At 34.1% G+C, this 16,159-nt stretch overlaps 1 protein-coding gene across 1 annotated transcript in view; it reads right to left on the reverse strand.

Moving 5' to 3' along the window:
* The window catches only part of CPLANE1 (ciliogenesis and planar polarity effector complex subunit 1), a 66,578-nt gene that overhangs the window by 21,921 nt on the left and 28,498 nt on the right, over positions 1-16,159 (reverse strand). Inside the window, exons 21-35 of the mRNA XM_076361818.1 lie at positions 15,959-16,123; positions 14,668-14,806; positions 14,153-14,262; positions 12,784-12,945; positions 12,517-12,625; positions 11,845-12,151; positions 10,431-11,364; positions 9,020-9,183; positions 7,887-8,023; positions 7,248-7,330; positions 5,979-6,061; positions 4,404-4,472; positions 2,637-2,829; positions 1,771-2,028; positions 827-1,576 (exon numbers count right to left, since the gene is read on the reverse strand). Of these exons, the coding sequence (XP_076217933.1) occupies positions 827-1,576; positions 1,771-2,028; positions 2,637-2,829; positions 4,404-4,472; positions 5,979-6,061; positions 7,248-7,330; positions 7,887-8,023; positions 9,020-9,183; positions 10,431-11,364; positions 11,845-12,151; positions 12,517-12,625; positions 12,784-12,945; positions 14,153-14,262; positions 14,668-14,806; positions 15,959-16,123 (3,663 nt within the window). The remainder of the gene's footprint in view (positions 1-826; positions 1,577-1,770; positions 2,029-2,636; positions 2,830-4,403; positions 4,473-5,978; positions 6,062-7,247; positions 7,331-7,886; positions 8,024-9,019; positions 9,184-10,430; positions 11,365-11,844; positions 12,152-12,516; positions 12,626-12,783; positions 12,946-14,152; positions 14,263-14,667; positions 14,807-15,958; positions 16,124-16,159) is intronic.

The raw sequence follows: 16,159 nt of genomic DNA on the forward strand, positions 1-16,159 counted from the left end.
AAACAGAGAGGGGAACCCCAGTCAGACTGGATGAACGGAGCAAGTCCAGTTTGGATCGCAGTTACACAAACACAATTGCTGTAGCAATTTGTGGAGAAAGTGAAAATGTAGTATTAACAGCATTAGACCAGAATCTCAGCTAATGTGTACATGTGTAAACTATTTTCTGAAAGTAAACTAAAAGATACTAATTTTCTCCAGAGAATGTATTTCACTTGTATTTGCATTTCTAATGTATGTAGTTGAGTATGAAGGTAGGAACCGTGCAATGTAGACAAGAACTGAAGCAGCAGCTTTCAAGGAAAAATGTTTCCATTCTTTTCAACTGGAATGGGAAGCATATGAGAGTCTACCAGAACAACATTTTTCAAAATGTCAAGTTCTTGACATCCAGAAGATAAGGTTTTCTTACCAAGCTTTTTAGCATTCCATTTCTGCGCTTACAAAATAGGATTTCTTACTGCATTCTTTGTATTTCTGTAAATAATTCTATTTAAATTTCTGTAAAAACTATTTTTTACCATATAAATATTATCCAGTATTTTAAATAGTAAATTCCTTACAATCATTATTAATGGGCCGAATGTTAATGAACTATGGAATGTGGAATCAATCTAAGGTTGTTAAAAACATTTCCAAGCTTGCAGCTTGCCTCACATTGACATGCCAATAAGGAGGTACCTTAGTTGCAGATCTCTTCTGGTAGCTGTGCTGAACACTTCCAAATTCCATACTTTGGAAACATTAACTTATTTTTGATGAATAAGAAACCATGAAGCCGACAAAACCCTACAGCTTAGAAAAAGATATTATTAAAATCCAGTACCTTCTTTTTTTGAGGTAAATTAGCATGGAGTAGTGATATTCCTGCGTGCTGTAGTGTTTCTCTGCAGTCAGTCTCCTTTGTTACAGGTTTAACAGGTATTAAAGTAGTAGAGATTGGCTGTCTTACAACTGATGGGAGTCTAGGTACTGGGTCAAGTTGCAAGTGCAACAGTGGAATACCAGCCAGGTTCTGAGTGATCAGTGCTTTGTCCATATCCGCATTTGCAGAGAACTGCTGCCGAGGTGAAACTTCTTGCTGTCTTTCATACTGATCTAGATTCAGGTGTTTGGGAGGTCCCTTATGCACAGATTCTGCCCATCTTTTCTCTTCCTCATGCATTTGCCTTGGGATCTCAGGGTCATATCTACTCATGTTCAAATCTGCTGCTGACTTACTCTTTCTTGGTGTGTATGATGACTGCTGGTTCCATAAGGAATCTGATGAACTCCAAGCTACTCGTGGTACTGGGGGTGGTCTAGCAAAAGCTGATGACATTTCTATTGGATGTAAAAATGCTGGTTTTAAATGATAACCTGATTCAAGCTTAAGCAAAGGAAATCCATTTGAGTAATTCAGGTTTTTTTCAACAGGGATAAGCTTGGGTGTTTTCTGGATGTCTGAGGAAGGAGCTAGGAGATGAAGCGGTTTAGCAGGTGCTGAAGAATGCAAATCTTGAGACAGTGGCATAAATCCTGTATCTCTGCTGTGGCTTTCTAATAGGCTTAAAGAAACATTCACATCCAGATGATTCTAAATCAGAAAAGCAAACAAAACAGCATTTACGACTATCTTGAAATAGCAACCATGCACTAAATATGCACAAAAATGGTATAAATCTTTTTTATCTACAGCAATCACTACAAAAACATTTCCTAATTTACCAGGACAGATAACATATCAGATATACAGAACAGTCTTCATAAATGACACTTTGATATACCTACTTTTATATGGCCATTGTTGCTTTCATCTCTTAAACTATTCCTTGGTTGAAAATCAAAGTTCTTTTGAGCTGGTTTTCCTTTATCTTCTTGAGTGGGCAGTTGTGTTTCTAGAGAGCCATTGCCTTCCGCAGTGTGTGGGGGCTGCATTCCTTCCAGGTGAACAGATTGATACTGTTGCAAAATTTGTTGCACATTTGGCAGGTTGGCAAAGGATGACTGCACTATTTGCATTAAACTCATGAAGTTGATTTGCTGTAGCTGAATACACACACACACAAAGTTAACACAGTAAACAACATTAACAGGAATCTTATCAAAAATTCTATGTCTAGGCCATGTTATAACTGTTCATTATCCTGTTAATATAGGTGACAAAATAAACAACATCCCAAAGTTTCAATAATGATTCACTTCTATGATTGTTTATTGTACCGGACTTTCTTTTAAGATAACATTAAATACCTGCCACAGACAGGTTATGCTAAAGCAAGACAGATTCCTTCACTTTTTTTGTGAAGTTTGAGTAAATGTAAGGTCACACAGAATTGCCTCAATGTACTAACAAAAACTAAATCCTAGTATAGCTGCAAAGTTATTACAGCTTCAGAATTTTTCCTAATCTATACTATTAGAGCACCCTGCATTATGTGAACATACTCAAACTTTTATTATTATATAACTCATTTTCTTGAGTCAAAAGCAAGAGTTAAGTCTAAAATAAGTTTTCACGGTAGTTTACGTGGAACTGGAAATCTCTTTCAAAAACAATCACACAGAGAATACCTTTAAAACAGCAATTATCCCCACTGTTTTAAATAACGCAGTTTATACTGTGAACACTATTTTCAATAATGAGATGCTCTCACCTGAACTAACTTAAACATTTCATCCTGGAGCATCTGCCTGACAGTTTCTGATGTGTTTAGTTTCTCTTCTGTAGGAACTTCTTTCTTGACTTCTTGCTTCTTTGCACCAATGGAAGTATTGGAGGCAACACTTGACATAGTTGACACAACAGTCTGAGAAGGCTGTCCATCACTTAAAGAAATCTTTATGTTACTTGAGAAGAGAAGGAAAAGAACAAATCTATTAAAAACATTCATAGTTCAGAACACCTATACTAGGTTGCCTTAAATCAATCCAGAAAATTAAAGATATTTTCATTTTTCTAAAGCATAATTAATTTATAGGAACAATTTAATAATTAACACTACACAATCTTCATTGGCGAGCATGTATGACATCTTTTTCCTAATGCTTCCTAATATACTGAATGAAAAACAGTATTAAAGACTTAAGATCTATCCAATTTTTTAGTCACAAGGGTATCTGAAATGTTATCTTCACTAGAGATACTGGCAGAAAACAATGACTTGACAGAAAGAGGGCCTGGTTAGTCATAAAACCAAACAGCTGACGGAAAATGGAGAAGGACATTATTAGCTGAAATGAGAGCGATGGCAGATTCACTTTCATTTAAAAAATTAAATGTGCCTTTATATATTTGGAATTAAAAATCAACAACAAAATTTCAGATCAGAAAACAAAATTAAAATAACATATACCAGGTAATACAATATATTCAATTTTCTCACAGAGATAATAGATCTTACAGTAGGTAAAGACTATTAAGTAGATGAAGTCCTCAAATGAAGAAGAGAAGGTTAGAATTTACATTAAGTTATAAAGAAACTGAAGGACTTTACCTACATCAAAAGAAATTGACCCAAGAGACATTTCTCTATTTAAGAAAAATGCTGACATTGCTATGGGTACAGGCAACCTTTGGAGGATTTTTGACAACTGAACAGGATGGCCTCCAAGCATGTAAAGAAATAGAAGCATAATAGAAGAAGCATAAAGCAATGGCTAATGAGTAATACTGAAAAGGTTTTGGATATGTAATAGGTGTGAAGGGGCATGGGAAATCTTTTGAAAGACAATTAGAATGTGTAAGCATGGCATGAAACCCTAAAAGTTGGAGAAATATTTTTTTTAAAAAAGCTGGCATGAAAAACTCAAGAATGAAATGAGGCAAGAGACACACAAAAACAGAATCCAAAGGGATGCATACTTCAGATCTTCCTCTAAACTGAAAAAACTCATAGAGGACTGTTCTAGAAGTGAAAGCCAGAGGTCGACTCCTGACCCCTTTTCCCAATTCCAACCTTCTTCCTATTCATAGAAATATTATGTATATGTTTATGGGTATCTAGCAGTTGCTGTATGACATACACATTTTAATAATTTTATAAAAATATGATTATAAGTTTATAATGCTATTGTTTAGATGTTTATGTAACAATATATCTTCTATAGTAATATTATATAATTATAATGATTTGTCTGGAACCAGAAAACAAAAGTGTCACTTCTCTTGAAATCTGATAGCTCTGAATTAACATGTTAATATTCATGCGATATTCTGGACAACACGCAAGAGTACATGATCTTCAAGGATTACAGTACAAAAAGGTTTCAGGAAAGGCTACTTAGTACTACAGTTTGCAGGTATAATATAGTATACCTGCAAATATTTTGTAATCAAATCTACACATAATGTTATTTCAGACTGAAAATTTAGTAGAGGTAGTCCATTTTTTATTATATAAAACATTATAGGTTTATCTTACCTGGGAACTTCTGCATCTTGTTCTAGAGAGTTTGAGTGAGAAATGGTGCTAGTAACAACCTCAGTCATGCTATAAAGAAAGAGAAAAATTAGTATTGTAAATACTACAGTGATTTGTTATGCTGTTTATTTTCATTTTATATACATATATATGTGTGTATAAATATAAAACACCTCCTGAAAAAGTATCTTAATTAGTATGAGATAAAAATACCTGAAAGCCACCTGATCAGAGCTATACTGATCTGCATTGCTTCAATTACTGCATTACACTGCAATTTGAGCTGGCAAATATTGACGTTCATGCTTTGTCTCCCTAGCAATCAGAAACTGACTCAAACAGAAGTATTGAAAAGGTTCTGGCTATTCAACACAAACAGCAGGCAAAAAAGAGGTTGATCTGAGTTAACAAAAGAAGAGAAAATTTAATTTAAGCAATACTGTTAATACCATCGCAATCTGCATTCCTAAAAAAGAAAAGCCAGTATCATAAGGAATCTTTGAGAGGCACCTTATGCATAGTTACTTTTGTTTCTTTCAAAACAAAAATATATTAGTTTAAAATAGTAGAGGATTCTAAATCTTCCTAAATTAAGCCACTTACAAGTTTTCCACAAACATCATATATACACAGGAGTATTTATTTATATGCCATCATAATTAGTAAGACTTTCTAAATATTAAGACATTCAGGCACTGTATATCAGAGGAAAAGGTTTCATTACTACAAACAAATTTGGTGGATCCAAGAAAAAAAAGCTAATTGAAATAATAAAAATAGGTTGGTATTTTTCTATCATTAAAACAAATGAAAAAATCTCAAAAGACCAAGATTCATCATGGTAAATATAACAAACCCTGTGTTTACAGAATATAGATATTCTTCCCTTGAAAAACTTAGGAGAAATCAACCTGAGCAGTAATCTATTCAAACAGATGATGTGACAATCAGGTTTATGGACTGTTTCTGTAATTTTATATAAAATATATTATAAATGTAGAGATATTTTAAAACATAAAATTTTAAAAAGATTATAATGAAGTAAATTTCTTAAGTTGTGTAAAATACTTCCCTCCCTCTTTCAGGAGCTAACAAGCTGTTTGCCCATATCCGTTTTTATCTCACCTTCTGCTTCCTAGACACCAACCTCTCTTTCTTCTATGTTGTGTAACAAATCAACTATTAAGTTTCCTAGAATAACAGCTCTCCACCTGTATTTAGCCTGAAGATGCTGCTCCTATTATTTCAAGTCTGGGGAAGTAATTGTGTATCTGAAAGCTTTTCCAGTTATTCTCTATCCTTTACCCAGCTATAAAATACACCTTCCCTCACACCATGCCTCTTCTATTTGATCATTACTAAAGTAACCACTCATCCACCCCGCACTTTGTATATGTGAAATGCCTGTATATGTGAATAGGAGATGACTGAACTCTTGTTTCAAACTATGAGTTTGTTGCTATAAACAGCTGCAAGAACCCATTGAGACTTCACTGGATACCATAATTAACAAAACTACTTTAAATTTTTAAACAAAGTTAAAAGAGAAATTAAAACAACAAAAAAGTCTCTCACGCATTCTGTTCACCCTTTCCTTCCTTTGTTTTTTCCACCTTTTGGTCTTCCTGGGGACTATCTACATCTGAAATGGAGACGTGCTGTAATATAAAAAGAGGCATCTGAACTTGCAAATTTTTCTGTCCCCCTTCTGCTTCAATAAAGTTTTATTTTATTAGCCTAAGGCAAACATACTTTTGATTTATCAGCCACTTGAAAAAATCTGACTGAAAAATAATCAGAATGACATACATATCAGAGGACAGCTACAAGTGAGAAATAATGAGATATGAGATTCATCTGAGCTTCTTTCTAAGTCATTATTATGAGTTTTTATTTACAAATTCATATCCATATAGTACCCTGGAAATATACTCTGCTAATCTCACACCTCCTAGGTAACGACAAAAATGTGGAAACCCTATTATACACAAACTATTTACAAACTAAGAAATTGAAACAAATTCAGGATTTTACGTGTGCCACAGATTCACTACAGTAAAATGCACTATAGAATTGAAGACCACAATACATTTATTGTTTCTAATCCCATTAACAGCACTGAACCTAGAGTACTACAGGCAAGTAAAGCAATGCTATGGCAATTCGCATTTCAGCATAATAGCTCTTAGCCAATTTCAAAGAAAGGAGACTTATAACCAAAGATGATGCATGAAAGAACAAGGCTTGTTTACAGATCCAGATTGAGTTTTCAGACAGGAACAAAATAAACACCTTTATACATTTAATTTAAAAACAAGCAAGCATGTAAACAAGTGGTAGAATCTCTACCTAATCACCTGTGACAACTTCAGAGAAAGCACACATTTTTGAAGAAAAAAAAGTTGTTAATACAGCTCTCTAGTATAACAAAATACACATAAGAATTTGGTCTATTAACCAGAAGACCATCTGTTGGTTTTTTTTGTTTAATTTACATGTTTTTGTATATATGTGTGCATACATAAACTTATATATTTATATGTAGTATTACACATTATATATATTTAAAATGATTTATATATATAATTATATATATTATATATACAGGTATACACACATTTAGTTTTACAAACAACAAATCAGTTTTCGAAAGTGCTCACAGCAGATCTCACTTTACTACTGTTTAATTACTTGTGACTTTTATTATTGATTTAAGCAGGGGAAAAAATTCACCAATCCTAAACGCCTTAAGCCTTCAATTTCTGAAGTATATTGAGGAATTCAGGATATTTTGAAAAGAGTATTCATAACAATTTGGTGCTTCTATACAAAATGGTAACTTGCCTTTCCTCTTTGATGTTCTACAGGTTTGATCTTGACAGAGCTATTGGAGCTCTTTGGAGTTTCATATGGCTCTTCAAGGAACTCTACAAAACAAACACAATTACTCTAAATCAGAAAGCTACATGACATACCACACTGTTATGTGATTTCTGTCAACGGGTCACAGTAGTCCACTTCTTCCCTAGCAAGGAGAAAGGGGTTGATCTCTCAGTAAATTCAAAATCTGTGTTATTATTAGTGACGATGCATGCACCAGAAAAAAAACCCACAACAAACCAACAACTTATTTTTCATGTTATTTTCACGGTAGAAATATGATAAACTTAACTTATGCATACTCAGCTCTTACAGTTTTCAAATCATATTTTACACAGTCGCATGAGTATTTTTTGAATGAAAGTAAATGAGAATATGTTAATACACACTGTCCTAGCTCTATAGCAAAAAGAAGTTACATAAGTGAAAAACTGATCAGAAAGTCTTGAGAAAACAATTGTATGAAATTTAGTTATAAAATACCTACAATAATACAAAATGAAAACTTATTTCCATTTTTTAATTAAATAAACAGGGGGACATAAAAACAACTACTGTTTTATATGTCAGACCATAGTAAAAGGATACACCACAAAAACAAACCTCCACTTTCTGATGTTACATCTAACTCCTCCTGAACAAATGGTCCCACTTCACTAAAATCTTCAGTCATATGAGGTACAGAATAATTCCCATGATTAATTTCCTTCTTATCAAAGTATTTTGACTTTGTAGACATTCTGGTAATTGGAATTACAAAAGGTAATCAACAATAGAAGTAATATAAGTATCTGACTTAGTTTAAGCATGCTGTTCCTCTCAGACTGCAGGCTAGCGCATAACTATATAATAAACACTACTGTGATATAATCAATGTTCATGTAAATTTTCTCTCTGAATTTCACTTAAACCAAGATTAATATTTTTTTTCGGTATAGCTGTTGATTTTTTTAGTGACATTAATGGTACAGTCTTTCAGATAGGCTGTTTCCAGAAAAACGTAACCAACACATACGATTTACCAAAAATGGAAAACAAACTACACCATGACTTCAAAATCATCTGGTTAAGATTCCATTTATCTCCCTCACAGAAACTTCCTTTATTAAAAAAAAAAACATTCTTGTCAGAGAAGACACACAATAATGTCTCAAAATACTAATACTAAAGATCTTTTGTTTCTTTAGTGCAGCAGCAGATGAAATGTCACAAAGGACTGCAGGTTAAGGAATCACCATCTCCAGAACTGTGTAAGATATTAACAAATAAAATATTTACTGCCTTTTCCATCTATTTTTCTGACATGCACACATATGAACATAACTAGATTAGTTTATTTTTCCGTGGATCTGTAACGTTGTGAACTCTCATCTCAATATAAGCAAAATTACACTAAAGAGAGTGGAAGTTATCTGAATTCTTTGATAAAACCATGATACCAACTATATCAGAAATCTAGATTCCATTTCCACATCACTAAGTTCATAAACAACCATGTACAATTCACTTCATATGCAACAGCTGCATTGTTTTCTACCTAGAAGTATGTCTGCTGATGGAGAATATTTAACCTGCTTCATGCAGCTGTAAACAGTATGCATCAGTTTGACTTTGCACTCAAAATTAAACATGTATATAACATGTAATAACAGCAGAACTCTTCATACTGACATGCTGCTTAGCTGAGCAATTATGACCAACTAGAGTTCTTAGGCTAAAAAAGAAAAAAAAATTACCCAAAACTGGTTTCACAAAGATCATCATAGGCTTGTACGCTCTGGACGTCAAGTGGAGGACTGGCCACCATGGAAGAGCCTTCATCCATACTACTTTCTTTCTCTGTCCTAGACTGGGTTTCCGATGGAGATACAAATTCTTTCAGATATTGATTATCCAGACCCTAATAATAATAATGATAATAATAACAATGACGATGATGAAAATTCGCTACTTAAAAAAAAGATACCTAATACTTTAAAAAAACTCCGATTTCATATAGTATGTTTATGACTCCAACGATACCACATAGTACGTTTATGCTTAACTTCATATCCTTTATTATAGATCTGAGAAATTCTGTATTTACAGTTGCCTGTGGAACCTGAGTTTTGCCCCTTTTTGCATTAAGTGAAGCAATTACCTCTGAATTACCCAAAGGAAACGTAAGAGAGATTTGTCAGCGTCAATTGACCGTCAATTGTCGAAGATGCTATGTGACAATTAAATATACTCTATACAAAGATATACAGTAAGATTTGGCCTTCATCAACCGCAATACAAAACTGGTATTAAACTACTCTAAATTATTATCACTGAAGACAGTATGAGAGGCAAAAAGCCATACATAATCATGCAGTTAGATGCATGCACAAGATTTTGGCAGTAAGTTGTAAGTAAAATACAGGTGGCACTTGTCAGAAAACAGAAAAAACAAACCAAAACCAAGACAAAAATCTCTTTTCATCTGGGAGAAAAGCCTTCTCAGACAAACCCCCACAACCCTCTCCCCTCAAAGGCTTTCATGTAGACTTAAAGAGGATTAAGTGATCCAGCTGTCCCTAAATATAAAATAAAGCAATACACATCAGGTTCTTCTGGCAAATCTCTTCTTTTATATTAACATACATTCTCCAACTGTGTGTAACAGTGCTAGATAGAAATTCAAAATTCACTTTTCACCAATCTTTAACTTGTTTAAATACTTCAGTCAGACTGTATCTGCACTGTCCTCAAAGATAAATGAATCTAAATTCAAGTCTCCCCAGGTAAACTATTTTATTCTTTGTCTTCTTTTTCCATACTTTATCTCCAATACTGGGTTTCTTTAAAGATGATGTCTAAAACTAGACACAATGGCCTAACTTGTAGGAATTTGCTCAAATAATGTGGTATCTAGGTAAATGAGTTGGATTTTAAACAGGACTTCCAAAGAGAACTTTAATCTCCAACCAAAGTCTTCCTACAGACAGAATTCCAGTATTCCTGGAATGTTTCTCTTTTCCTAGTAACCCTTAAAAGACAGGCTATTAATCAATATTCCAGGTTTTACTGAGAACAGAACTATGAGATGAAAGATGTATGTGATTTTCTTTACTGGCATAACTAACTCACACATTTCATCAACACTTGTCCCATCCTTTTTCTTACCTTAAATTTTATGCTCTCTGCTTGAGATCCATCTCTGTATAACTGTTCTAACAGCCATAAAGAAGTAAGGACAGCAGCTGCTGATGTTTTCACATGTATCATTGGGAGAATCTCGTCTAAGGAGTCTTGTTTATTGGAACCACAGAGCAGTCTTTTATCAGACCATCTGATCATCCACTCAAGCAATTTTGCAATATTGCTCAATTTACCCATCAATTCTATAGCTAGTTCTTCTCCTGGTACAGTATCAACTACATCAACAGTTTTGTAAATGTATTTAGAAGTTGGCTGGGTTTGAAGGCTAGAGAAAGTATGGTTAGGAAAGGTCTGGCTTGCTGGTGCAAAAGTGACTTCTTGATTGTCACTCTGAGCTCTATACATTGACTTGTGTTTTAAACCAAATAATCCTTCATTAAGTCCTTTCATTAAGTTACGCACAGAAGGTTCTGTTGTCTGTACAATGGACTGTACAATGGTTGGATTTTCCAAAATATTTTGGTTTCCATTATAGACAGACACTGTTTCAGGATTGCAAGATGCCAGGGTGACAGTATAGCAAGACCCTGCTCTAAACACACTTTGGCTTCTAGTTTTGCCTTGTCGACGTTTTAGTGTTGTATGAACATCAAAAAAGAGAGAGTTTAATTCATGCTCTCGAAGAAGTCCAGAGAAGCTAGTAAGCAATGGAATTCCAAGGTCATTGTACTTTATCAGGTCTCTCTCAAGAACATAACTCAAAAAGAGTTCTAAAAAATTAACATATTCATCATCATCACGTTCAAATTCCCATGCACCAACTATAGGCAAATTACATTGATTATGCATGTCTTTTCCATATACTTTGTCTTTATGTTTTGTTTTCCAGTTAAGAGCTTTTATCTTGCATGTGGCATTTTCGCTACCTATTTCTCCTTGTCTCTGATGTTCATGATCCCTGTAAGACAACAAACAAACATAAGTACTGTTAAATCCATTTTAAGAAGAATTAAGAATGTAAAATCCATTTTAAGAAGAATTACATGAGAAAATGAGTAAATGCAACATTAGTTCCTTTTCTTCCTCTATTGTTAAAACCAGGAAACTAACAAAACCAGATTTACGTTAATGCAATGTTAAGATGGCAAATTAATCAAATGCAAAATCCACAGTTTTTACATTGAGAGCAACTCAGCAGTATCATATATGAACTTGGTCATAGCTGATAATAATTTACACTTCAAGAACATATTAGTCACATAGTAACTGATACAACATTGGCAGTTCTAAGACTTGGCAAATTCGTAATCCGTCATTTGATAAATTACCCAAAGTGACAATTACGCTGTTTGGTAAAAAAGATTACTTCAATAGTAAGAGACAACTTTGTTTTCTTTTCTTTTCAGAAAGAAAGCTTTCTGCTGCAATTTTTCCATACCTTTGGAGTGAAGGTGTTTGAGCACTCATTCCTTCAGTAAGCAAAGCATCAGAAATCGTATCTGCTGTGTCGGCATCACTATATACCTGAGGATTCCCAAGATCAGTAAGTGTACTTCTGCTTAAACTAGTGCCTAATGAGAATCTGTCATAACAGCGTTCCTCATCATCTGCTGCTCCCTCTTCTGCTGGCTCCCAAATATTAATTTCTATGGGGCCTATGTTCCTTATTACACGTCTCAAGGCCTTCATTCTCACTTTTTCAGTAGCTTGTATAACAATTGACATCATTTCTTCACTTTCAGGACCTACCCAAAGAAACAAAACCAAGATATTTTAAATGCAAACTTCACAGTTTCCACTTACTCTCTTGAATTGAGACATGAATGAACTTCGAATGATCGTAAATTATAGCCATTTAGAAATACAGACAAAAACTGTGATAAAGTGAAGAAACACCATCAACTTAGAAGTCATTATATTCTATTATTGGGATAGACATACCAGAAAGAAAATCCAGAATTTGCCACAAAACTCTCTCAAAGTTGTCTAACTGAAAACTGTAATAATTGTTTTACATGGGTTATGAAAGAAGGTATTGTCACAAGTTATTAGTTAAGTAGGGTAAAAAAGAAAGTTCGTTTAGTATTTCCTGAAGAAGGATGCAAACTACCTTTAACAAAACTGTGTCTGAGTCGCTGCTGAAGACCATGATACTTATCTCTCAGGGGAACCCTTATATCTTCAGGATTAGGAAATGCTTTTACGAAAATTTCTGCCACCTGCAAAAAATAAAGTACCTTTTCAAGTAGCTAACACGCAAGGAAGGTATAATTTCCAACAGAACTTACACTACCAGGAAGTCTAACCAGTAGCATTTACAAGAAGAAACATTTGTGATAATCTCTATTGCTTTTGTCCTAGCTTTAATGTCTTTTACCTTTTTCACTGGTGGCAATTCTCCAAGCAGACTTAAAATTACATCTTGAACTAATTCTTCAACATTCATGAACCTGCAGAAAGGAAGCATTCGACAAGCCCACTCCACTGCATTCAGACAATGCTCAACTGTGGAGGCATCATATTCATTGTTCTTCAGATCCTAAAAGAGACCACCTTGCTATAGAAACATTAATTTATATGAACAAAGTATTTCAGCCAAATTATTTATATATTGAAAATTGTGATGGTTCTTCCCTAGCCAACAGAAAATAAAACTAGCTAACTTAACAGCCAAGCAGAGACGTATATGATGCTAGGAGACAGATCAAGGTTGCAATGGACCATAACTTACACCAAAAAAAAAAAAGCAAGAAAAAAAAAGCAGCTTTTTTTTAAACCAACTTAGGAAATAATTCCATTAACACTCTGCTGAAGAGTCTGTTGGCAGCCATTTAGAGTAAAACTTAAGGATTTGATTAAAATAGCTGTAACTGATTAAATATGCTGAATTACCACACAAAGTAATTTTACTGTGACTTAAGGTGATCATACGTTCTTTCTTGAGAGCAAGATATTTAAGCCAGCCAAGAGGCTTTTAAGATGGATCAGTTTATTTTGAAACAGTCAGAGGTTTCTATCTCATTTGTCGATGTTGCACAAAGCACAGAAAAATCAGAATATTCTACTATTTGAAACAGAACCATCCTGTTCATATGAAGCTTGATTTTTCTGGTGAATAGAAACTTGGATTTGTTTTAAAAACAGCGCAACCTTTGATAAGGACAGCTGAGTTGCTAGACTAGATAGGAGAAAAAAAAAAAAAAAATCAACATCCATACTGTTACAGAATATATGACAAATATAATGCCAGTAGTTTCTTTCTTTTACTTCCTTGACCTCTGACATCAATTGATGAGGGTATAAGTAGAGAAAACATGATTAAATTTTAATATTTTTCATTATTCTTTTTTGAAAACGAATGTATATTTAATGCACAAAACCCCCACATATACACTGGTCAGGAAACACCCAAAATAACTTCGTCTAATGAAAAAAAAAAAAAAAAGTAGTAAATACTTTATCTAGACAACAAGTGTAGAAACTATTGAAGAGATACTGCCAGAAGAGCAATTATCTCAGTTAAATACCAAGCAAAAGCCCAACAGAAATACTATTAAAAAGATGTAGTTCATATGTACAGCACTATTCTGTAGCATCAAATACTTACTGCACATTATAGCACTATGCTAATTTTGTCCTACTAAGCAAGTAAGAGTTCTCACAGAAATATACAGCAGATCTTTAGAATTCTTCTTATAGCTTTATGTAATTAAAATGTATCTTTAGTATGGTAGTAATATAATTACCTTCTGATTGTTAATATTTTCCCTTGCAGATTGGTACCGCCTACAGTTGTCAGATAATCTTTCACGAACATGGAACATCCAACACAAGGCACATAGCTCTCTGAACCAACCTACGACACAAAACACAGTATGGTAAGATTCTATTTAAATAAATGAAACAAAACAGCTTGATTTTTAGCTAGAAGAAGGGAATTAACATTATCTTAACAGTAATTAAAGAAAAAAATTACTCATTCTTGAGTTTTCAATAGTGCTCTGCAGCTAGAGCTCTGCTCTGTTTAGTCCCACTTAGTGTTCATGTTTGTTCACATCTGTCAGATCTGTAACACTCACAACAATCCAGAACAACCTTCACATTAAGAGTTTTGATAACCAACATAAAAGCTGGAAAGAGAACGTGTTCCTGCACACATTGCAGTATACTATTTCAAGCTAATAAGAGCTTCTTTGCACCTGTGGATTCTCACTTGTGTTCTCTTTTCCAGCCCTAAATTATTCTAATATATTGCACAGACCTAAAATTTTACAGGTAATATCATCAAACTGATGGTCTCCAGAAGATGTAGATCTATAGAAAACAGTGTGGAAATTGGAGTAACGAAGCAAAGTCTCTGGGAATGGACTCAGTGAAGGAAGAGATCCTTTCATTCGAATCTATAGATAGTAAAAATAAATAAATAAATAATCAATTACTTAAATATAATTTGCCAATTTATACACATATCAACAAATTTTGTTTGCATGTCAAAATGGAAATAAAAATCAGTTAAAGTTTTGTATGTATCACTACTAAATGTACAGCCTCTCAGTCATTAGCAGAATACTGCCAAGCTAAGTTAAATTCCCTTGAGCTTGCTTTCCATTTTCTTCAGATCTGTATTCTGAAAATTCATTTAAAGGAATATGTTTAGTATGAGCTATGGCACGAAAAATGCTTTTGTTTGCATGGTACTTGTGATACTCATGATTACCATGAAATACAAGACCAACAAAGTATAAGAAGAACTAAGATCACAATTAAGAAACCAGTTTAATCCAGCACAGTCCAGGCTGTCAAAGAAGGCAGACTAGTTTTCCCTCCTGTTTCAGTTGCTACTTCTGATCACCTCCCTGTGACAGCATTAAGCATGACCATGGAATAAGCAAAAAGAAGGAAATATTTATGTGTCAGTCAGACCAGTTCCAGATCTGGATCACTGCATGAATGCTGGTGGAGGGGGGCTGAGGGAAGGCCGACAGTCACACGTACACCATTCTGTAGCAAGTCAACCTTCTGTAAGTGGCTGCGTAACAACAACCTAAGAAAAGCCTGAGGTTACAGAAAGATTTTTTATCAGTATGTTCTGAGCTTGGTTCTGGGCAAACAAAATGCACATGAGTAGAATGAGATCTTACAAGCTCCGTGCACTAAGATGACTACTTTACTTGAAGTGAGCATCATGTTCTCTGTTACATATACAACTCTAAGTGATCTGGAACACACTTCTGGTTAGCAACTGTAACTCCCAACTAAAATCAGCTTGTATCTTTCAAACGGAGAAAGAAATGAGTTTGTACGTTACCAAGTAGGTACAGAAAAACTCATAGAAGGAAACACTTCTATGAAGTAGATACCTTATATCTTTAAGTTCTGGTTTCCTAAAAGAACTGAACATGGAGTGTAAAACTAGAAGACAACATGTAAAAAAAGAAAATTACATCATCAAAGTCCAGATGAGACTGAATGCCTCTACAATGCAATTGCAAGCTTGTCAGTAATATTTACTACTGATAACCAAATTACAAAAAAACAAGTTAAATGCTTACTTTTTGCATAACTTTTCTTGCCCACTTCAGTTGTGCAATATACCACTGCGCTGCAGGGCAGGAACAACGAGCAGCCCGGAAGAGCAAGATAATTCGCTGAAGGACTCCTGACACTTTCTGACGACTTTCTCTCTCAATTTTTAAAAGAATGTCATTGCAGTCTTCCTGAAAAATGCGAATTCAAAGACAAAAAAAAGCCTC

Source organism: Aptenodytes patagonicus, chromosome Z (assembly GCF_965638725.1).
Source record: "Aptenodytes patagonicus chromosome Z, bAptPat1.pri.cur, whole genome shotgun sequence".
Lineage (NCBI taxonomy): Eukaryota > Metazoa > Chordata > Aves > Sphenisciformes > Spheniscidae > Aptenodytes > Aptenodytes patagonicus.